We start from the raw sequence: 23,480 nt of genomic DNA on the forward strand, positions 1-23,480 counted from the left end.
TTTTCAAGAGCTGATTTAGCAATACAAGTGTTTTCCATAATTTCTAAAAATTCTCACGGTTTACTACTGAAGCTCTGATCTTAGCAACAAATATAGCCAAAATGTTTGCCTGAAATTCAGCTGTGGTTTGCTTGTACTTTATACTTATCTAGCTATAAAACATTAATTTTACAAATTTATATTATTTGCTTAATGAAAATATTTAGAATTGTATAATTAATCATACAGCAAACATTAAAGTGCCAGTGGTGTCAGATACCACTTCTAAATTTTTTCAAGACTTAGTGTTTTAGTAGTTTTCCGCAGTAACAATATTCAATACAACAACAATAAAGTTATATTACAACTTAAACACTAATATTCATCATGGTATCATCAATAGATTATTTTTATTATATTTGATTATTTTGATAGATTACTGCAGGAATCATCATCATCTTAGAAGTATTTTTCCTGCTGTTTTGCAAATATTGTACCTGTTGTGATACATCATCATTGCTTGAAAGGAGATAGTATTTCTGACTTTGTCTTCAATGGATCCAGATTTAAATCCACGCAAATAGCGGGACTTTCCTGCTATCTCCACATAATTGCTTCTCCACATTATGGTAGATACCAGGAATAAGGCAAGTTATGGTGTTCAAAACTGAAGGGGGAAATGAATCCTGTAAAATCAGACAGAAATTTCCTTTGGTGAGCAGATAGATAGTAACACAGTGGAAAATAAAGTCCAGTCCCTCCATTGCCTGCTTCTAAATATGGATCTAATTTATTATTTTTATTATATGCACATTATGCAGACTGAAAACTAATCTTGCATTAATCAACTGAAATTATTTATGTGTAACCTTGAATAACACTTCCATGTGCATCAGCATGTGCGTTTGGTTTATTGCTTCTAACTCAAAAAGATCACGCTTTGGATCTCAGACTTAAAATGAAAGGTATTTTATTTTTAGATGAATTATAGGTAAATTTTTAAATAATCCCATGTTTAATAATCACTAAATCCCTTGAGTTAAATCCCTTTAATTCCTAAATCCCTTTGGACATTCTGTCTCATCATACCATCCTGTGACAGTACTGTACTATTAGGTTGTATTTTCGAAGGGTTTTGGATATACCAGTGCCAGTGGTCATTATGAGATGCCGCAAGGCACTTGGCAAATATTACAGGGGTCAGCAATAAGTCAGCTGTGTTTGTAAATAACCAAAAATTCATGACAGACTCTGCATTGATCAATCCAAAAGCACAACATCTAGGATGAACTAATGCATAGCATGAAGTGAATGTTTCAGCACACGGAGCTTTGTGTGGTCTCTTCTTTTTAGGGATTGTAAATAGAGTTTTCAGGAAATTGTATTTACAGCGTGATAAATTAAAATTATGTATAAATACTTAGTTGGATAGTATAAGGTAATGTATTTTTAAAATTATGTTAAATTTTCCATGCCATATTTCTAAGAAATAAACACAATCCTATATGTAGAAAAACTGTATTATCAAATCAGGTTGAGGAGAGGCAAATTCAAAGGACTATCCATGCTTTTATGCAGTGGATTATTGTCCTTTTCCCCCCAACTAAGAAGAAGTGAGTGATGGTACATAATCAGAGTTCTTTAGAAGTATCTTTTTTGGAAGATTCGAAGCACTTTTGACATTTTTCTTTTTTTTCTGTTAGGTTGCTTCTAAAGATCATGATTGATCAGTTCTAATATCACTTTTACTCATACCTTATCAATACATTAAGCTTAGTTTACATCATTTGTAGAAATGGAATGTATTAAGAATATGATTCTTTATAAACTGAATGTACTTTGACACTGTGCTATTTATTTATATTATTTATTTATATTTCACATGTTTATATCACCTATCTCTCAAAGAGAGACTCTGAGAAATATACAATAGAACACTGAAATATGAAGCAATATATAAATATAAATTAAAATGTTAAAATGTTGAGTTTAAATTTTTTAAAAAATATAAAAAAAATTAAGGAGGCAAGAATAATTAACCCTGGTGAAATTGATTGAAAAAGGCAAAGGGAGGACTCTCATGGCTATAACTATGTTGCTATTTAATTATTGTGAAATAATTATTAATATCAATTAATGTTATATGTATATGTATATTCGTATAATGTTATTTAATTATTGTAACCTTCTCTTAGAATGTTATATATAGAACGGCATTATATAAATGTATTCCATAAATATATAAAGAATGAAAATCAGGTTTTTTTTTGTGGTGAAATTTAATGTAGTAAACCCAGCTTTTCAACATTTATTTCAAAGTTATTTTATAATTTTATACAAAGTTTTTTTTATCCTTGTAAAATTTGGATTTTATTTGTGTTTGCGGTGTTTTCTGTTGATGGATAAGGATTGTGCAGTTCATTTTTTCATATTAGTAACATTTTATTGCTAATGTATAATAAGTTAGTTTGTCTATGTAATGTAATTACATAAGGGGTTCGGCTCAGATGGAATTTTTAGTAGAACCTGAAGCTCTGGAATGAACTTTAATATATTAGTATTTTTTTTTTTAAGATTCCTGAAGCAGCAAACTTGAGGCAAATGGTGCTCTCAGGGTGGAGTGGTGTCTAATTTACCATACCATGGAATTAGGTAGATCTGAGAAATGCACTGTGTGTATGAAAAGTACTGCTAGAGGCACATTTTGGAATTATTCTTTCAGAGAACAACATTCTCTATCTCTGCTTTCGGTCTGGTAATACTTTTTTTCCTCTCACAGAAACAGAAGTTGGAATGAATTCCTCAGTCCTGAGTTCCAGTTAGGGTTAATTCTTAATAGAAGATTGCTGGAAAGTAATAGAGAAAGTTTTCAGTGCCTAGAGGTCAAACTCCATTCTAAATAGAGTCCGGGTGTAGAGGTTAGGAACTATTGATCTACTTTGCAGGCATTTTCGTTCTAACAACTGTCTTTGTTAGGATTGATGAAATACTTGAGGGTTTTTTGTTCTTTCTTAATTGTCCAAGAATGTGAATAGGCATCCAGAGAGGTTATTACACATTAAATCGGGGTCAACAATGTTAACTAGAGCAAAAGGATTTTTTATTGAATGTGTATTGTTTATTTGTTGCTGGAATATATTGCTAGAGATATCCCAAATTAAGAAACTGGTTTTAATAAATTAGCAGTATTGCCTAAGTTGTTTTTGGCCTTTCCTCTGCTGCTTGTGCATAGGACAACGACAAATACTGCCAATATTACATTCATAAACAAGGCAAGCTGTTGTCCGTGCTGCACTCATAGCTACTAGCATTGACTATAAAGTCATGGTCAATCAGCTTGTAATATTCCGGAATGCTGAAGGCTTTGGGGCAAGTTCTGATAGGTCTACAGCTGTTTATCATATCTCTGCCAACCTCAGCAAGCTAAACAATTTTTTCAAAGAAAAAAAATGTGATTTTTCTATGTATTTCAAATAAATACAGTAGAAATGTTAAATCTCAGGTTATTGAGGCAGACCAAGCCTTCTGTAACCTAAAAGAGCCATTTTGTGAATTTAAATATAACATTGGCATTTCAGGTATTGGAAATAAATATAAAGGGTAAATAACACCAGCCAGCTGAAGAATATTATTTTGTCTTAGAAACCGTTATGGTGATCTTCCAAATTTGATTGGTATAACTAGTTAAAATGATAACACAGTAATTGTTTTGTTTCTTTTGAAATATTTTATATCAAAAAGTCAGCCAATTCAAATTAGCACACTTTTTGTGGGGTTTCTGAAGATGAATGGTAGAATTTTATGTATTTTAACATAAGGTTGAATTAACCTAGAGTTATAGCTTCTGTGCCCATGACCTTCATTTAATCCAGCCTATTCTCGTAGAAGTAGTCATACTTTATTAAGAAGGGCTTTCTTTGAGGTAATTGTACACTGGATTAGGTTGAGAGTTTCGTTTTATTGGTTTTAGTATGGATAATTTGTTGTGTGTATTAAATCCTTTAATTTAAAGCAGTAGAGCATTCTTGGATTGTGCCCTCTTTATAACAATAATTAGCAATATCTTAATTGGGCAGATGTTAAGATCTAGTGGAAATATTGCAAAACGCAGATTGGTTCCAAAATGAATATGAGGCTATTATGACTAGGCTGATTCTTTTTCTATAATGGGGAAGTAGTTACTAATAACATCTTCTCCTGTCATGTTTAAAATATCTCAGGGTGGTTAGGGAACTAATAGGTGTGGTAATGGGAGATGTAGCACTATTTTTAATCAAACCTCTTTCATCTAGTTAAATCTAATGTGAGCTTCTGAGGTCACAGAAATTGATAATCTTACACTCTTACGACTTGAAAACAAGATTTTTTGAGAGGCAGGCTTGATCTGAATGATATGCAGAATGTTATCCCATCAGCATTGCAAGCGGGCTTTGGAAACTTTGAATTTAATCACTTATGCTTTATTTTATACCGAATAATTTATATTAATATTGGACATAAGAAATACAGAATGAAACTATGCTATTCTAAAACGAATATCCTGTTTGGTTTGAATCCTGACTGGGTAAGATAATCAGGCTATTTCATTAAATGAAGTCCTTGCTTATGAACCCAAGTAAACCTGAATTTACAAAAGCAACTGGGTCAGACAGGATTGCTCTTGTGAAACAATGCAGTGATGTAATGTCACACTTTGTGATCACATTGCTTAGTAAAGTAAATTCCAGTTCCAATTGTTGTTGTAACTCAAGAATTACCTGTACACCTTTTTTTTTTCTCTTTCAAAACCTTGCAGTTTATAATTGCAGCATTAAACCATAAGCAGTTTGTATTGGGCATTTTCAGTGATGGTATATAATTAATAGCTCCAGATAGATAGAGAGCATTTTTTTTTAAAGGCAGTGTACCATTGGACAGATCATGCTGGAAAAATTTATTTAGGTGGTTACTAAGTGTCAATACTAACTTGATAGCACATAACAAGTCCAAATGTAGATTTATACGCATGTATAAATGCCAACAGAAATGCTTTGGCTAACCCAATCCTGTAATTTAAAAACAGCTCAGTTTACAGCAAGAAGTTATGAAGAGTGTTGGTATATGCCTAGTTAAAAAAAAAGAAGAAGCTGAGATATACAGATTTATAATGTAGCTATTCTGCATGTGAACTAGTAATCTTCTTTTAAGGATTTATAACATTGTTCCTTCCATTCCAAAGATTTTAGAACATATTACTGTTTAAATATGTAAAACTCCAAAAGGCTTGGGCTGAAAGTATTTTATGGATTAATTGTCTCTGGGAGATTTTTTTTTAATGTCATAAATTTCAATTTTCAGTTTGTCATTCAACAATTGAATATATCTGCGTTTGCAAAGATCACGTGCCTTTATCATTCTACAAAATGTTTAATCTGTGTGGGGATGTGTTGTCTTCAGTATTGTGTTTGTCTTATGAAATCCATCGTATTTATACAATTAAGTTTTTTTTGTCCTAAAATATGCAAGCTGTGAGCATATTCAGTGTTTCTCTGTCTCCTAACTATCATTTTTTATTATGTGATGTTCTTAAGAATGCTAAAGGCAGTTTTTAAAATATATTTTGAATGAAATCATGGCTGGCTATTCTGTCTAATTACTTATATTCCTCTATCCTGGAAACTAAGCTTTACTTTTGAAGCAAAGCACACATTAAACTTCGCTTACTTGGGCTCATATTCAAATATGAACTGTTTTGAAAACTTGATTCCACACAAATGTCCTCAAAATAACATGATAACATGAATTGCAGCAGTTTCCTATTTCACACTACTGGCTATGTAATAGGAGGGAAACACATCATTTACCAATACTTTGCATGCAAATTTTCGATAAAAAATACTAATAAAGGGAAATTATTTAAGAAGCTGTATTTTTTTTAGAAAGCATTTCAAGAAATTTATGCTGTACCGTATTTCAAGCTTTTTGAGCAAGACATGCTGTATATACTACACACTGTAGTGTAAATAGGAAAAAAATGATATCTTGCTATCTTTAGTAAGTGAGAAACAAAGTTGATAGGGAATGCACACAGAGAAGAGAAAGGGAAACAAAGATTGAATTTATGTTGTCAATTGAATTGAGCAATGACTTGGGATGACCAGGTTCTGGCCTCATAGTGAAAGAAAAAGGGAAGAATGTGAATACATTTTACCATCAGTAAATAATGCCTTTTATGGTATGTATGTACGCATTTTGCCATCTGACATTGCTTTTCAGAGAGGAGCTCATAGGAACATTTAACGTAGCATTACTACTGCTGTCCTCAGCACTGTTTACAAATGTGCCGTCTGTTCTTCAGTTGATGGGTGCATTGAATACTTGATGAATTTCAGCCCTGCTAAAGTTTATCTGACTCGGGCATGCTGTGGTAACAAAAGACAGAGAGTTCCTTGATTCAAGGCTGATTTTTGCTCTAGATTGAGCTACAAGGGTGAAGTTACTTCCTTCAACCTAAGTTTTTATTTGTTTAAAGGATGAGTCCAAGGTGTGAGGGCAGGGGCTCAGTATAGTCTCCTAACTGGTGCCCTTCAAATATGTTGGAATTAAAGGCCATAAGAGTTTAAAGGAGGCAGAGATTATGTTAATGATTTAAGGTGAATTGTTTTTGTGCTGCTTTTCTACAAATTGATAGGCTCTGCCATCTCCAAGATAACTAAAGGATTGATGAAGCTGCTGTATAACTGAGTTAGACCTTGGTTTATTTTGTCCAATGATGTCCATGCTAGCATTCTTTCAGACATGAAATTCTTTTTAGTTTAAAACATTCATTTAAGCGACTGATTCTTTATACTTTGCCATGCATTTTTGCAGTGTGATCCTGCTGCTACAACTCACCTTGTCAGACTGCATCCCATTAATTGAAGACAATTATCAATAGTAACCAAACCTGATGTCCTTCAGATGTTTTAGATTTCACTTATCTCCAGCTAATATATCCAATGGCAAAGGGGTAGTGGAAGCATCTATGGCAACATTTCTTAGGGAGTCAAATGGGCTTCCCTCGGACTGTACAAGAAATGGCCCAGAATTGAATATGCACTTATTTACTGCAACTTTGTAGCTTTTCCATGCTTCTTTCCCTATTCACAGATATAATTAGGAAGCCTGTTCATTATTTCATTCAAATCCAAGACAATATCCAAATAACAAGGGCATGAAATCAAACAGATAATTTGCTCATTCAGTCACATACATATTGAGGTCTACCCATTCATTTTTGTACGTGTGGAACCTGGTCATAAATTTGTGTATCGTGAACACCAGAAACTGTTTAGAAACACTGATAAAATACATGTTAGCAGCAATTTGCATGTAATGTGACAATAAAAAGAATTTTAATACCTCCTCAAAAGATGGGGTTCCCTTCTCCCATTTAATCCAATTACCTAATGTGCAAATTATGTTTATCCTAGTATATAAAACAATAGTGGTTTTATTTTATAAATAGTATTTCATAGAATTTTTTCTAGAGATGCAATTGAAGCATTTATTTTTATTAATGTTTTCCAGATTATAAGTATCGTTAAATGAAATCATTTTAGTGGTTATTATATGACTTGTTCTCCCTCTCTTCTTTATCACATTTTAAATTGTTTTGTGATAATCACATTTTGTTTAAAATGTATTAGTTAAGGAAGGCATTGAAGGAATACAAGTAGACAAATGTGACCATATTAATGCCATAAGTTCCCAATCTGATAGGATCATAGGTAGGGAACTTGCTCCTGACTCTCCCCTTTCTCTCCTAGCATAGCAATGTGTGTTTCGGTCAACAAAGGTTGTAATGTGATCCAAATGTTACATGCCTAAATTTCCTTTAGTCAGGGACTAAAGCCATTGAGCTGAGCATGTCGTAGATTTCATGGTAGAACAAGTTTCTTATGTGAAGGCTTTTAACCATTGCGGAAACTATATATTCTGTTCCATCTAACTAAAGAACTCCCTAGTGAATAAATATGCATTTAAATATTTAAGTCTTTAAATATTGAATACTCTGAGGTTTGGATGATTGCTAAAATATTTTATCAGAAGAAGTTTGAAATTTGATGTGTATCTTTCAATGTCCTTTTTGTCAGCATTTGTCCGATTTGAAAAAACTAGGCTGACATCTGTGAAACTTCCTTTGATAACATACATCTAAAAGAACAAGTGTATCTTCTTTAATAAACTCCTGGGAAACTGAAAGAAGGTATTATGTTTGTTTGTTTGTTTGTTTTTGTCCCTAACTCTTAAAACATAAAAGATTTATTTTCCAGCTTATTATTAATTTTGAAGTTCTTGCAAGTTGGAGATGCCAATTAGTATTTGTTGCCATTTACACATTTCAGCAAATATAGAAATTTCAAATCGTGTGGATTGAATTTAATCTTTTATAAAACTTCAAGATTTGTTTTAATTGAAGGAATTTAAATGAAGGAATTCTGGATGCTACCAGTGAAATATTTATACACATTCAGTTATTTAAAGTCACAATCATCTATTTTGCTGTGGATTTATTTTTGGAGGGAGAAGGGTTTTTCATCTGGGAATTTTAGTTCTATTTTGTTTTATCTCTAGAGTGTTGGAGACTTGATTTTGCCTGAAATATTGGGCAGTAATGTGTGTTCACCAATATTTCCCCTCTTCTCAATAACATAAGGTAGGAGAGGTAGTAATACTGACTGAAGATCTCCTAATCAGAAGTAGGAGTCATTTTTGAGGAGCTGGAATTAAAAACAATCTGCTTTCATGGATCAAAATACTGTTACGTTTTTGTTGTTTGCTGAGTTGCTCGCATCTGTTTGAGCATCAGAGTACCATGTATCCTGAGGGGGGAAAACAACTATGATGTAATGTAGGCCCGTGAATTTTTCAAGCTACACGGTGATGCACTCCTGAGAATGGAATCAAACCATTAGTACATCATGGAGAATTATTGGTTCCAAAGAGACACCCTTGAGAGATGAAATCTTGTAATGAGAAAGTGGCAACGTTGTTCTAGTACTTGTTGTTTTTTTTGAAATGGCTAAAATACCTGAAATGATTTATACCCAATTGAGCTTTGCATTTCATCTGATAGGGTAAATGTTCTCAAGCCATTTATCATCAGTGGCTTTTCCAGATCTCCAAGGACTACATGGTGTATATTTACCTTAACTTGGTTAGGTCAAAGAAAAGAAAATAAGAAAGCAGGAATAATTTATGACGCTGTGTGATGATAGCAAAAAGGTAGAAACCAAGCATAATTTTTACATTTTTTTTTTAACCCTGCTGGCATTTACTGCTAATAAAATATATATCACTTAGCTGTATGGTTTTCAAAAATATAATAATTGAGAACATTGTGGAAAAATACAAGACTAATCTGTACGGGTTTATATTACTCCCGAGAATTGATATGGATTGGCAATGGGGTGGGGAAATGGACTTCTATCCACTTTTGTGATTAGCCATGCCTAAGATTGTAAGAACAGGCATCTGGTCTTAAGTGCTCTGGGTGATCTTGAGTTTGCCTTTTAAAACATAGCTGTGTAACGAAGTGTAATTTGTAACCGAGGCATCATTCTAAAGATAGTTGGCCACAGAGTGTGAAGCCTCTGGAATGATCTTCTTCAAAATTGGGAGGACCTACTTAAGCTTTTGCATGTCTTTATAGATTTATACCCTGCCCTATGAATACTGTAGTACGTGAATGTGGAATCCTTGTTGCAGTGGGTGGTAGTTTTGACCAGGATTGGCTATTTTATACCAAACGGTTCATTTTAATTTCATTAATCATGTAGGATAGCGGATTTACACTTATATAGTGGGTATGTTTCAATTTGCCTTTTCTTCAAGGAGCCATAGCAGTGTCCATTGTTTTCTTTGCTTTCTGTCTTTCCCCTTCTCAGAATGATTGATCTGTGCCCATTGACAAGATTATGATTTATTTATTCATTCTTTAAAAGTAACAATGCTTCTTAGGTAAGGAGAGCTGATACAGTTCATCACCTAACAGTGTGTTCATGTGTCTGTCTGTCCGTCCATCTTCCATTTATCTAGTTATCATTTAATTTATTAGTAAATCACATTTGTAAGTTGTCCACTCAGAACAATTTTGAGCATAATATAAAAAAACAGTACAATAATCAAAATCATGAAAAAGGAAAGGACAAAAGATATCCAAACAGAGAGACAGCTGATACAGTAGCAGCAGAACCATCCCAACATGGTTCCACACTGTACCTTAGCTCAACGCTTAAGCTTAGATTACACTTCTTCATCGCTGCACTTCAAGGAATGTACCCATCTGTCATTCGGGAATGGTTGCATAGATATATATTTGTGCAAATGTAACATTCTGGCTAGGGGGCACTCAAACAACAAAGCACAGAACAGGAAGTCGGATCAACACATCAGCTTGCAGGATGCACACCTCCACACAACCCACAGTTGGGATTTTGGAGGTCTGTGTGTCGGTTATCTGCAACCTACGCTTATCCATTAGCCCCTTTGCAGCGTAGGCGTGCGGCGATGCCTACATACAGTTGCGGGTAACTCCAAATGAAGCTTAAGGGAAGGGATCTCATCTAAAGGGAGGCTCATCTAAAAGAGAACAGGAGTGGGCTGTTTGGATCCCTGGGAGTTTGCTGTCCAGAGGGCAGATTGAATAGCAGGAAGGCACATTTGCCTTCCATCAGATGATATCGTTTAATAGGTGGATATGAAGCCCGACAACTCTTATCAGATTGTACTGGATATGTAGACGCTATAGGTTGATACCTCAGGTACCGAGGTCCTATGCTATTAAGAGTGTCACAGATGACAACTAACAATTTGAATTGCACTTTGATGCCTACAGATAATTATTGCAGCTTACGTGGCAGAAGTATTATATGGACACATCATGATATGCCCATAATGGCTCATGTGACCACATTCTGGACCACTTGAAGTTCTTTGAGTGATAGTTAAGAGCAGCCTCATGTAGAGCATATTGACATAATCCCTAAAGCAGTAGTCTTATGTTGTCCTCTTTCTTCCTCCTGTTGTTACTTTGGAATGCTATATATAGTTGCCTAATGGTTGTTTCTAACTTAGATTTCTAGTTTTCTTTGACTAGAAGTGTGAACAGCTTCCTTAATGGATAATATTGTTTACTTCCAGCCATATATAGTAGTGTAGTAATTAACTGCTGAGAGAAAAATACTTTTGGTTGTCTCTAACTTTACAGACAGATGTTCTACAGATAAATTAATATGTCAAACCCTTATGTTGTTCTGTCACAGTTCCTTTAAATCAGTTTCTTTTATTGAACTCAATATGAAAACTTATTTTGATTGAATTGTAGTTTAAACATTAGATTTATGTGATGTCTTCCAGACAGCAAAATCTATAAAAACCAATAAACTGTGTTTTCTGTATAGATACCACTCTTTTTCTCAGTATGTACAGAGTGAGGGGAGGGAGGGAGAGGGAGAGGGAGAGGGAGAGGGGGAGAGAGAGAGAGAGAGAATCCTCGAACTTACGATCCCAACTGGGATTGGAACTTTTGTTGCTAGATGAGGTGGAAACTAAGTGAGATTTTTTTGCCATGGTTGTTAAATAAATCAACACTGTCATTACGTGAATCATGTGCTCATTAGGGGAATCTGGCTTTGCCCATTGACTTTACTTATTGGAAACTAGCTGGAAAGGTTGCAAGTGCCAAGCACATGACTCTCCAGGATGTTGCAGCTGACGTGGTTGCCAAGTGGCTGCATTTTGATCACATGACCCCAGGGACATTGCAATAAGTCATAAGTCACTTAATTTCAGTGCCATCATGTTATAATCATCATTAAATGGATGGCCGTTAGTCAAGAACTGACTCTGTGTGTGTGTGTGTGTGTGTGTGTGTGTATGTATATGTATGTGTATATGTGTGTGTGTGTGTGTGTGTATATATATATTTGTTTTCTGAGGTTCTCGCGGGTATTTGTATGTGGATCTTTGGTTGTTCGGGTTTTCTCCCGCGTAAGATTCGAAGTATCTAGGCAACATTTCGATGAAGTCTCATTCATCATCTTCAGGCTTGTGTCTTCGGCTCTGTGCTTCTCAGAGTGAAAATATATGTTTTCTTATATATATATATATATATATATATATATATATATATATATATATATATATACACACACACACACACACACACACACACACACACACACACTATACATATACATATCTCAAAAAAATAAAGGGAACACAAAAATAAGACATCCTAGATCTGAATGAATGAAATATTCTTATTAAATACTTTGTTCATTACATAGTTGAATGTGCTGACAACAAAATCACACAAAAATTATCAATGGAAATCAAATTTAGCAACCCATGGAGGTCTGGATTTGGAGTTACACTCAAAATTAAAGTGAAAAAAAAAAACACTACAGGCTGAGCCAACTCTGATGTAATGTCCTTAAAACAAGTCAAAATGAGGCTCAGTAGTGCGTGTGGCCTCCACATGCCTGTACGACCTCCCTACAATGCCTGGGCATGCTCCTGATGAGGTGTCAGATGGTCTCCTGAGGGATCTCCTCCCACACCTGGACTAAAGCATCCCCCAACTCCTGGACAGTCTGTGGTGCAACATGGCATTGGTGGATGGAGAGAGACATGATGTCCCAGATGTGTTCAATTGGATTCAGGTCTGAGGAACGGGCGGGCCAGTCTATAGCATCAATGCCTTTGTCTTGCAGGAACTGCTGACACACTCCAGCCATATGAGGTCTAGCATTGTCTTGCATTAGGAGGACCCAGGGCCAACCGCACCAGCATATGGTCTCACATGGGGTCTGAGGATCTCATCTCGGTAGTGGGGTGTGACTTGATTGGGTGGGGGCTTGGCAGTGTTCTGATTGGCTGGGGGTGTGTTCTCATTGGTTGGGGGTTTGGCTGTGTTCTGATTGGTTGGGGGGGTTGGCTGTGTTCTGACTGGCTGGGGGTGTGTTCTGTTCAGGTGGGGGCTTGGTTGTGCTCAGGTTAGTCTTAGTTGCTGGGGGATTAGAGCTGGTGAGCTGTGATCCTGTTGTTTGGCTTCGCGTTCGTGGTCGTGCCACATCTTCATGGTGGGCATCCGTTCGTTTCATGTATGGGTCAGAGGGGTTTGAAGCGGGTAGTGATGTAGCTGTGGTACGGCTTCTGGTCCGTGGTCATGTCTCATCATCTGTGTGGGTGTGAGTCTACTTTCTACGTGGAAGTGTGGTGGTAGCATCTTGTGTGGCCCTCGTAGGTGTGGGTCTGATGTCATTCTTCATGTTAGGTACTTGTTTGTTAATGAGGGCGGGTTTCCAAATGGCTGGTAGGCGGGAGATATCATCTCGTTTATTCATGCTGTGAGCATTTTTTTTATCTCTATGGCTTCTCTGATTATTCTGTTGTTGAAGTGTTCAGTTTTGGCGATAGTTCTGGTATTTTTAAAGTCAATCTCATGTCCTGTGGTTTTGAGGTGTTGGACCAGGGAAGAGGTCGGTTCTTCTTTTTTGATTGAGTTCTTGTGTTCTTCAATGCATGCACTTATTCTTCTGTTGGTTTGTCCGATGTATGTGGTGGGACAGGCGGTGCATGGGATTTCATATATTCCTTGGTTTTCTAATTCGATTCTGTCTTTAGGGTTTCTTAGGATGGTGGATGTTTTTCTGTTTGTGCAGAATGCTGTCTTAATGTTGTGTTTTTGGAGGATATTGCTGATTTTGTCTGTAGTGCCTTTTATATATGGGAGGAGGGCTTTGCCGTTCTCTTGTCCTCTGTCTTGGATTTTGGTTGGGGTTTCTTTTTGGATAAGGTGGGTATTAGGTCCACATACAAATACCCGCGAAAACTCAGAAAACAAATATATATATATTTTCTTAAGTTTTCTTAAGTTTATATATATATATATGAGAAACACTGAGACAAAGTCAGCCTAGGCAATTTCAAGCACATTGCATATATGACCAAATTATTAACTGTACCTTAAATTTTAATGAGATCTGACTTTGATTAATAGATATTCTCCTTTTGCCTTGCTTGCAGTTTTAATTAGTCTTTTTAAAATTAAACTTATTAATGAAACAAAAAGATTGAATCCCTTTAAACTGAGCTCCCTGCCTGAAATCTTGTCATGTACTTCTGCTTTTATCATGATCCTGTATGACACCTTTAAAAATGAACTAATTATCATCTAAGCATTTTTATATTAATATTGATTTGAATTTATGTATTTTATTTTTAAGACTCTCCAGCAACTTGGAAAAAGCGTAAGAGAATGAGTGTGCTGCTAATTGAAGCTTTTTATGGAGGTTCACATAAGCAGCTCATGGACCTTCTCCAAGAAGAAATAGGAGGCTGCATCCTTTTTACTCTTCCGGCAAAGAAATGGCACTGGAGGGCCAGAACTGCAGCTCTCTACTTCATGCAGAATGTACCAGCCAGTGCTGATTACAGGTAAAGAGAGCTATGAACACCTTTCTAATGCTAAATGTGGAGTTTCAGATTGAGTCATAGCACAATTCAGTAGTTTCTGAGGTCACCCAGAGACAGCATCCTGGCTAAAAGATTGACAGGCCCAGTAGTTCCGAGAATATCTTCAGTTTCAGTCTTAAAGTTGAAGAACTTTGATTGAAGAACATTTTACAGCAAGGATGTGAATAAAATGCAGAATAAAGTACAGGAACTTTTGAGCAGAGATGACTGATGACTGTGCTTTTAGGGCAGGCGTGCTGAACCGTGGCTCTTTTATGACTTGTGGACTTCAACTCCCAGAATTCCTGAGCCAACCATGGGCTTAGTATAACAAACTTGTTTTTTTGTCTAGGCAGCAGAATTTCTTATAGTCTTCAACATCTGATACCTTGGCATCAAAGAAATCATTTTTATCTGAGACATAACAAGCAGTGTAAGGTCAGGCAATATATCGAGAGAACCAAAAGGGAAGATTCCCATACGCCATTAAAACGTGTTTTATTGTTGACCCAATGCATTTTGAAGTTAACCTTTTATCAAGGGCACAGTGTTTGCACTGGTCAATTTTAATTAAAGGAAATGCCTTTCTAGAAATAGAAAGATTTTGCTATCCTGCAAAGGCTGTGAAGAGGAGACAGGGGGGAAACTCTAGATCTAGGTCCATCCAGTCCAAAAAAATGTCTCCCATGACCCTGCTAAGTATATTTCTCTTGATGTTGGCCTACCCAGATGGACCTCTCGAGATAATCTTTGTAGATGGATTGACTCATTTACTAACAATAAAGACTTAAAGACTTTTCAGCAAAAGAGCCCAAAAAGCAAAAGAAAATGTGGTGGAGTTCCTTCTAACCAACCAGATCCCATCTAACAATTCTGTTTGGAACATATCCTTAGGTCTAAAGCCAGATTAGAATGGATTTGAAGTATCTGTATCTTTAGGAAAACCTCCATTTGGGTTTTGTGTTCAAACAATTTCCCCCGGTATACTAAATATTCTCTTAATACTATGTTAGCTCAAAACAATTCAGTGTTAAGGTTAAGATAAAGCAACCTATTATCCTATTGAATAGGGAAGATACTTTTTCCTATTAGGCAGAATTAGATAGTGGTTTTCAGGCAGCAGATATTGGGGTCAAAATAGAAATAGTAGCAAAACATTTGGAGGACAAAGTTTTATCTGCCATGTTGCTTGCTTGGTTCTACCTAAAGTAATGCATTTCTCCTATGCTTGGAGTTGTCTCTGTGCCAGTGTTGAAATAAGATTCATCTATTAAGCGTGATCAGGTGCTCTATATCAGGGATCGCCAACCGGTGGGCCGCAGAGAAATTTCACCCCCAGCACCCCACCAAAGCAATTAATCCAGACTGCACAGAAACACAAGGCTGCACCACCCACATGGCCCACGGGAACCCTCCCCGCCCACTTACTCCTTACCCAGTAAACTTGCCTGCTAAATTGCTATTTTTCCTTTCTCCCATGAGCTGTGTAGAGCATCCAGTGATGGGAAGGTGCTTCAGTCCCTTCTAGGAAGGCTGGGCTTAAACTTGAGGACACTCCGCCTCCTCCACGAGACTCCTCCTTAGCGTCCCCAGTTTTAGCTCAGCCTTTCTTCAGACAGGTTGTATTATTGTTTTCCTGGTTGGACTGGCGATTTAGCTGATTTATTTCTCAGGTCAGGTAATACCATAGTTTCTGTTACCAATCACCCCCCTGGGAACTTCCAAAAGTCATTTCGTTCGGTTTTATGTTTTGTTTTGTTTTGTTTTGTTCTTACATTCCAGCCTCCCCAGGCTAAAGCCTCATAAACGAGGAGGCTTATCTTTCCAATCTGCCCTGAGGCTAAAAGCCTCTCCTTTCAGAGATGCTGCCTTAAACTTCTAAACAAGGAGGCTTATCTCTCCGATCTCCCAGCCGGCTGAGTAAACGCTCTGTCCCTTCGAGGTTTGAAGCTTCCATTTAAAAGTGCAGCCCTTTTTTCCTTATATTACAAGGCTTTCCCCGCAGAACACCTCAGGGCAGGGAATTAGCCCCTGCGCCTTTCCGCTGAGCGGTTTTGCTTTCAGCAGGCCGGGCGGTGATAACCGCTTTCGTTTTCATTCTGCCACGAGGCAGCCAGCATTTTAAAGTCTGCATGGTTATATTTGCTGAGTAATTGTTACTGTCTGTAAGGAAAGTTACCCAACAAGGTTTCCCTTTTTGGGGACCTGGGAAGGGGAGTCCCTGCCATCAGTCCACTAGATGATAGAGGACTTGAACTGCTGGATTTCACAGGCAATAAGTGCAGTTAAGCTGATCTAATTATCAGTTACAGACCTCTCTGCCCTCATATAGGTGCGGGTCTGGAGCGGGGTGTTCTGGTCTCCATATTTGATATTACAAGTACTTAAGTCAAAAATTGACTTGATTGACTTAAATTCTACAAATCTTTAAGTTATTAAAAGATAGATAGATAGATAGATAGATAGATAGATAGATAGATAGATAGATAGATAGATAACAAAGCAAAAAGAACAAGGAGACAACATTTGTTAAAGGCATCGAGGAACTATTTATTCCAGGATCCCATGCCCCGTAAGGGAGCAGGCCCCTAGGTGTTCCTGCCACCTAATTTCATAGCCTCTTTCCATTGCTATCAAAGGCATTACCATGGCCAGCAGCTACAACTCCAGATCTAAACTAACTGCTAAAAATAGAGATAAGTCCAAAGAGCCCAAAAAGACCTCTAAGGCAGAAGAGAAATATGCACACAGACACCATCAGGCATTAGAAAGGCAGATGGAAAAACGTACACAAGCAGCTGCACAACCCACCTCTTGACCACTCATCATACCCTCTACCTCACAGGCCCAGAACCCTCCAACCGCCCCTCTGGATTTATCCAGAAGGAGCAGCATATCGGTACAACCTCCCCAGGAGGCTCTTTCTAACATTCTCTCCTCAAGGAGGGGCCCAGAGGCAACATTCACGCCAACTGCAGCTGGACTCAAATAAGACGAGGAACTTCCGGAGGAAATCCCTGCCAACATGAGGGCATGGATGGAGCTAGCTATCCAGAAGGGCATATCAGCAGGTGTCCAACAGGCTATTCAGGCAGGACGAACACTCTCAACTTCGGTTTGCGGATCTCTTTCTGAATGATCTCTGGGCATCACAGATCCACATCTTCATCAGGTACCCCCCAGAACTATCCTTGCCCACTGTCAGAGAACCTCAGTACACACAGGACATGAGAGATCAAGGGGATCCAATGGATCAAATGTACACACCGTTGACCAAGTATTGTCAGAGGTGGATCCGCTAGATAGGGGGATGTCTGACGATGAAGGCTTCTCACCTGACCTCCCCGTATTTACAGGATTATTCCGCCCACAATTATTTAAATCCCTGCTGTTTAAGGCCAAGAACACTGCATGGCTGGATAATACGGGTACCCCTCCCCCATCAAATACTCCAGGTGAGGCAGAGGATCTCATATTCTCTCAATCAGTCACTGAGGCAGAGGTTATCCCTGTGCCACACATGTTTTCCAATTTAGTAAAAAAACAATGGGCTGCAGAAGCCTCATATCCCGCTCCCCCAGGACATGATAGAAAATACTATAATTTGGCACCCGAGTTCTCTAAATTTCTAAACTCTCCGGAAGTGGACGAGCCTATCATTGCGCTTACATCTTCCTCAGCCATCCCAAGTGAAGCTGAAGAGGTCTCTGAAGAGTTCCTCTCAAGTCTGAGGAAAAGAGGGCAGAACTAGCCCTCCGCAGGGCACACATCTCAGATGCATGGGCCATCAGAGCGGCCACAGCTGCCTCCTTTTTCACCAGATCATTTCTCAGATGGCTCTGCCACCTGAGAGATACCATTCCAGCCTCAAACAGTAGGGCACATCAAGATGTGTCTAAATTAAACGCTGCTGCAGTTTTTTCGGCAGACGCTACCTTCAATGTAGTTAAATTTTCTTCTAGGGCCATTGCTTCCCAAATTGTGGCTAGAAAGTTACTTTGGCTCAGGCATTGGTAGGCAGACATCAAGCACAACTGGCGGCTTGCCTCAGCTCCCATCTCGGAGAACAAACTATTTGGCAGTGCGCTTGAACCCTTCCTAATTGAAACGAGAACCAAAAAGAAAATTCTTCCCTCTCTTTTTTGTCAGTCAGAGTCCAGCCCTTTTGTAGGTGTTCCTTTCACCCCTTCTACCAACCCTACTATCCAAGATTTCAAAGACAGCCTGGATTCAGACAACAGACAGAATTGAACCTGGGGACAGATACAGAAGGGGACTCCATCCTAGGAGACAATTTCGAGGAACAGGATCTAGGGCCTTTCCGCAGGTCCAAGTAACGACCACAACGAGATTCCCATTGGCGGTCACCTAAAAATGTTTGCCAACCAATGGGACTCCTCTACCACTGATGCATGGGTCAGGAACACAGTACGATTTGGTCTGGCACTGGAGTTCAGTTCCACCCCTCAGATTTTTTTATGAAGTCCCCAGTTTCCAGGGATGCAGAAAAAAGGTTTCTCATGGTAATAGCCATAGCACATCTATTAGAAATCTGGGCCATACAACCTGTCCCTTCTAATCAAAAAAGTCTTGGTTTTTATTCGCACCTCTTAGTGGTCTCTTAAAATGTTCGGGGGGATGGAGGGCAATCCTGGACTTAAAACGTCTAAACCAATATTTAGTTTACCAAAAATTTAAAATGACCACTCTCCAATCCATCTTACTCAGCATCAGAAAAAACAATGTCCTTACCTTCATAGATCTCACGGAAGCTTAGTTACATATCCCAATTAGCCCCTCGCATTTCAAATTCTTTCGTTTCTGTTACAACAACGTCCATTACGAATATATTGCTCTCCCATTTGGCCTAACTTCAGCTCCCAGAACTTTTACAAAGGTCTTGGCTGCCTTGGCAGCACCACTCAGAGATAGGTCCATCCAACTTCAATGCTACTTGGATGACATTCTTATTCTGGCATCTTCCATCAATCAAGCAAATTCAAACACTCAAACTACACTTGTAACCCTACAACAACATGGGTTCTCAATCAATTGGTCAAAAAGTCATTTAACACTCTCCACTAGACTCATTCACCTTGGCACCATCATTGACACCCTGGAAGGCAAAGTTTTCCTCTCCCCTGACAGACAAGAAAGCATTAGAGATTTGGCTCAACAGATCAGAACTCTTAGGAAAGTACAACTATGTCTCCTTTCTAAATTGCTCGGAAAAATGATTTCTTGTATTTCTATTATCCCTTGGGCCCAGTTCCATGCAAGAACCCTGCAATGGTTCCTGTTGCCATACCAACGCTCCGGGAGAGACGACGCCAGGACTAGTGTAAAAGTTCCATCAACCATTCTCAGGTCTCTACAATGGTGTACATGACCTGAAATCAACAAGGGATGCCCTTTCAAGGATCTACACAGGTCAATTGTTACAACAGATGCCAGTCTAGTGGGATGGCCCCCCCACTTCCAATCACATACAGTGCAAGGCCTTTGGACGGATTCCGAGAAGGCACACAATATCAACTGGCTAGAACTGAGAGCGGTATTCTTGGCACTTCGACAATTCCTCCCGCATCTCCATTGCAAACATGTGCTTGTCTTAACAGACAATGTAATTACAAAGGCCCATATTAACAAACAAGGGGGCACTCATTCCAATCTACTAATGAGGGAAGCAGAAAGACTATTCCTCTGGGCCGAAATCCATCTTCTCTCTCTAAAGACGGAGCACATTTCTGGAGTAGCGAATGTACAAGTGGATTGGCTCAGCAGAGCCACATTGGAACAATCAGAGTGGCGTCTGGACCCCAAGATCTTTCTCGAGATTACTCGGAGGTTGGGCCGACTGGTAGTCGACCTGTTTGCCTCCCCACTCAATGCACAGCTTCTCCGATTCATTTCTCATTACCCATTGCACAGAGCAGAGGATGTGAACGCCCTCAGATGTCACTGGCCCACCGGACTGCTATACGCCTTTCCTCCCCGGTAATCCTCAAATTGATCCAGAAGTTGCTGGAAGAAAAAGCAGACCTACTTTAGTGGCTCCTTACTGGCCAAGGCGAGCATGGTTCGCAGACCTGAAGGACCTCTCAATGGTACCACCGTGGAAGATCCCATCATCGGTCATATTGCTGTATCAAGGCTGAGTGCTACACCCGGACCCGCAATGGCTAAACTTAGCCTTATGGAAGTTGAACGGCGATGTCTGAGAGATGAACATCTTTCTACTCAAGTTATTCAGACTATTCAGTTGGCTCGACGTCCTTTGATGAACCGAATCTATGAGGCCACCTGGTCTAGCTTCTGCCATTGGTGTCAGAAGGTTCAGATCAACCCCACTTCCCCATCAGTAACGCAGTTATTAGAATTTTTACAGGAGAGCCTAAACAAAGGGTTATCACCCAATATTCTGCAGAGACAGGTGGCGGCCCTGGCTTTGGTCGTATCTTGGGATGATCTTTCCTCCATATCTCATCACCCTCGCATTTGCAGTTTTCTGCACGGTGCCAAGAACTTGAGGCCCCCGTAGTGCACCAATATCCAACTTGGGACTTAAATAAGGTACTATTGGCCCTTACTACAGGTCCCCTCAAGCCACTAAGGACCACGATGCTTCAATTTCTAACCTACAAATAGCAATTACATCTGCCTGAAGAATCTCTGAACTAGCTGCATTATTGGTGTGCAAACATCTCTGCATTTTTCATTTGGATAGAGTGGTTCTCAGACCAGATCCCTCCTTCATTCCAAAAGTTAATTCGGCATTCCATAGAGATCAAGAGCTGGTGCTCCCAAATTTTTGCTCACGTCCATCACACAGGCTCGAACACCAAGAGCACCACTTGGACGTGAGAAGGGCTTTACGCATCTACATAGAGCTCACGGCACCCTCCAGAAAGACAGAAGCCCTCTTCGTGTCCTTTCAGCCTAACACCCTGGGGCGCAAGGTTTCACCCTCTACCATAGGTAGATGGCTAAGGGCCACCATCACTAAGTTGTATGACTCTCACTCGATTTCAGTGCCCCAAGGCATTACCGCTCACTCCACCACGAGTGCAGCTACCACAGCAGCATGGGCGACCAAAGCTACAATAGAGGAGATTTCCCGAGCTGCAACCTGGGCTTCTCCATCTCCACTTATTAGAAATTATAAAATTGATGTATTTGCTTCTGCTGAGGCTTCATTTGGTAGGAGAGTTTTGCAGCAAGTTATTTCAGAAACAGTTAGGTCTGCAACCCAGATGGAGTTCCTCCCTTAGGACAGTGCCAAGTTTTGGTATGTCCCATCACTGGATGCTCTGAACAGCTCATGGGAGAAAGGGTGTTGGTACTTACCTGATAAGTCCGTTCTCTGTGAGCTGTGAAGAGCATCCAGCCCCACCCTTTTATTCCTTCTGGTAGGGGGTCTGTTCCGGCCAGGGTTATTACATAGGCTTAAGCATATAGGGTATCAATGCCTCAGCTTCGCAAAACTGGGGATGCTAATGAGGAGTCTTGTGGAGGAGGAGGAGGAGTGTCCTCAAGTTTAAGCCCAGCCTTCCTAGAAGGGACTGAAGCACCTTCCCATCACTGGATGCTCTGAACAGCTCACAGAGAACGGGTGTATCAGGTAAGTACCAACGCCCTTTTTCCGACCATCTTCTGTTCTGCTGTGTCAGGAGATTTAGATTAGCTAGGAAGCAGGAAATGGTTGGATTTCTTGCTTTCTAGTAGTCTTTAGATCTTTGGCTCAGCACAGCCGAACCTCCCTTAGGACTGAAGGTTTGCTTGCAAGAAAATTCAGTGCAGACTCACGCCAAGCAAATTTAAGAGACTGAGCTAGCTGTTGGCAGATAGATAGATCACTAAATGATTCTGTGAGCAACACAATCTACCTGCTTTCCTGATTTTGGGTAAAAGTTGTTCTTTTTTAAAAATAAAGAATTCAATATTTACATGCATGGTGTGTTGTGAGTTAATTTTGTGAGTTTGCTTGCTAGCAAATTTTATGAGTTTGCTTGCAAGCAAATTTTGTGTGACAGACTGAGCTAGCCAATGGCAGATAGATAGATCTCTGAATGAATCTGTGATTCTGTGAGCAACTCAATCTGCCTGCCTGCTTTGCCTGATTTTGGGTAAAAGTTGCTCTTTTTTTATAAAAAATTCAATATTGATATAAATATTTATAATATTTACATACAAGCCATGCCCAGCCAGTCACATGACCACCAAGCCACACCCACAAGTTAGGCCATGCCCACAGAACTGGTTAGTCGTCCCTGGGATCTCAAATTATGAGTTTAGTGGTCTCTAAGATCCAAAAGGTTGGCGACCCCTGCTCTATATGAAATATGACAAAGAAAATATTTAGTCCTTCTTCTTAAGCAGCAAAATTTCATAGGCTGGTGCCATGGACAATTCTCTATGCTTTTCATGTACATTGCTTGGAAGATTCGAGACCCAGGGAATGTACTCATTTTATCCCAATTTTTTAGCTTTTGCCTCTGGTGAGTTCAATTTAGCTTGAAGAGTTACCATTTTTAACTCTTCCTTTAAATAATCAGGCCTACCTATGCATGTCCAAAGCATGTTTTCCTAACTTAAGGAGAGCATATGTTTCAACTGATGGACTTTTTGTATTATGTTTTCCCATTACTAAAAGTTTTCAGTTTTTATTTGTAACGTATGTCAGACTTTTCACTGTCCAATAAATCTGGCTGAGAAGAAAATGAGCCCTTTTACTATTTAGGGCATCTAAATAGTGTATGTATTGATATTTGAAATTTATTTATTAGAACATATTTTATGTATTTCTCAAATAAAGACTCCCAGAGTTGCTTCCTAGCTTTATAGTTGCAGCACAGAAAGACACAACATAAAAAGAATAATAAATTGGAAAGGAGAAGGAAAACTCAGATGCTAAGTTCTTGAAAGTTATAATTTATTCCTTTTGCATTCCTTCCTTTGAATGAAAGACAGTCCAATGCGTGGGGTTATTTTATTTCTCCACAACTTTAGGAAACATGCTT

General features: G+C 38.7%; 1 protein-coding gene across 3 annotated transcripts in view; it reads left to right on the forward strand.

Moving 5' to 3' along the window:
• Nucleotides 1-23,480, forward strand: part of QTMAN (queuosine-tRNA mannosyltransferase) — a 249,488-nt gene that overhangs the window by 61,157 nt on the left and 164,851 nt on the right. For all 3 annotated transcript variants that reach the window (XM_026717797.2, XM_087920288.1, XM_087920287.1), the window contains exon 2: nt 14,232-14,442. In XM_026717797.2, coding sequence (XP_026573582.2) covers nt 14,264-14,442 — 179 coding nt within the window. In that variant the 5' untranslated portion in view covers nt 14,232-14,263. The remainder of the gene's footprint in view (nt 1-14,231; nt 14,443-23,480) is intronic.

The sequence above is a fragment of the Pseudonaja textilis genome, chromosome 1 (genome assembly GCF_049901715.1).
Source record: "Pseudonaja textilis isolate UNSWEBS1 chromosome 1, rPseTex1.2, whole genome shotgun sequence".
Taxonomy (NCBI): Eukaryota; Metazoa; Chordata; class Lepidosauria; order Squamata; family Elapidae; genus Pseudonaja; species Pseudonaja textilis.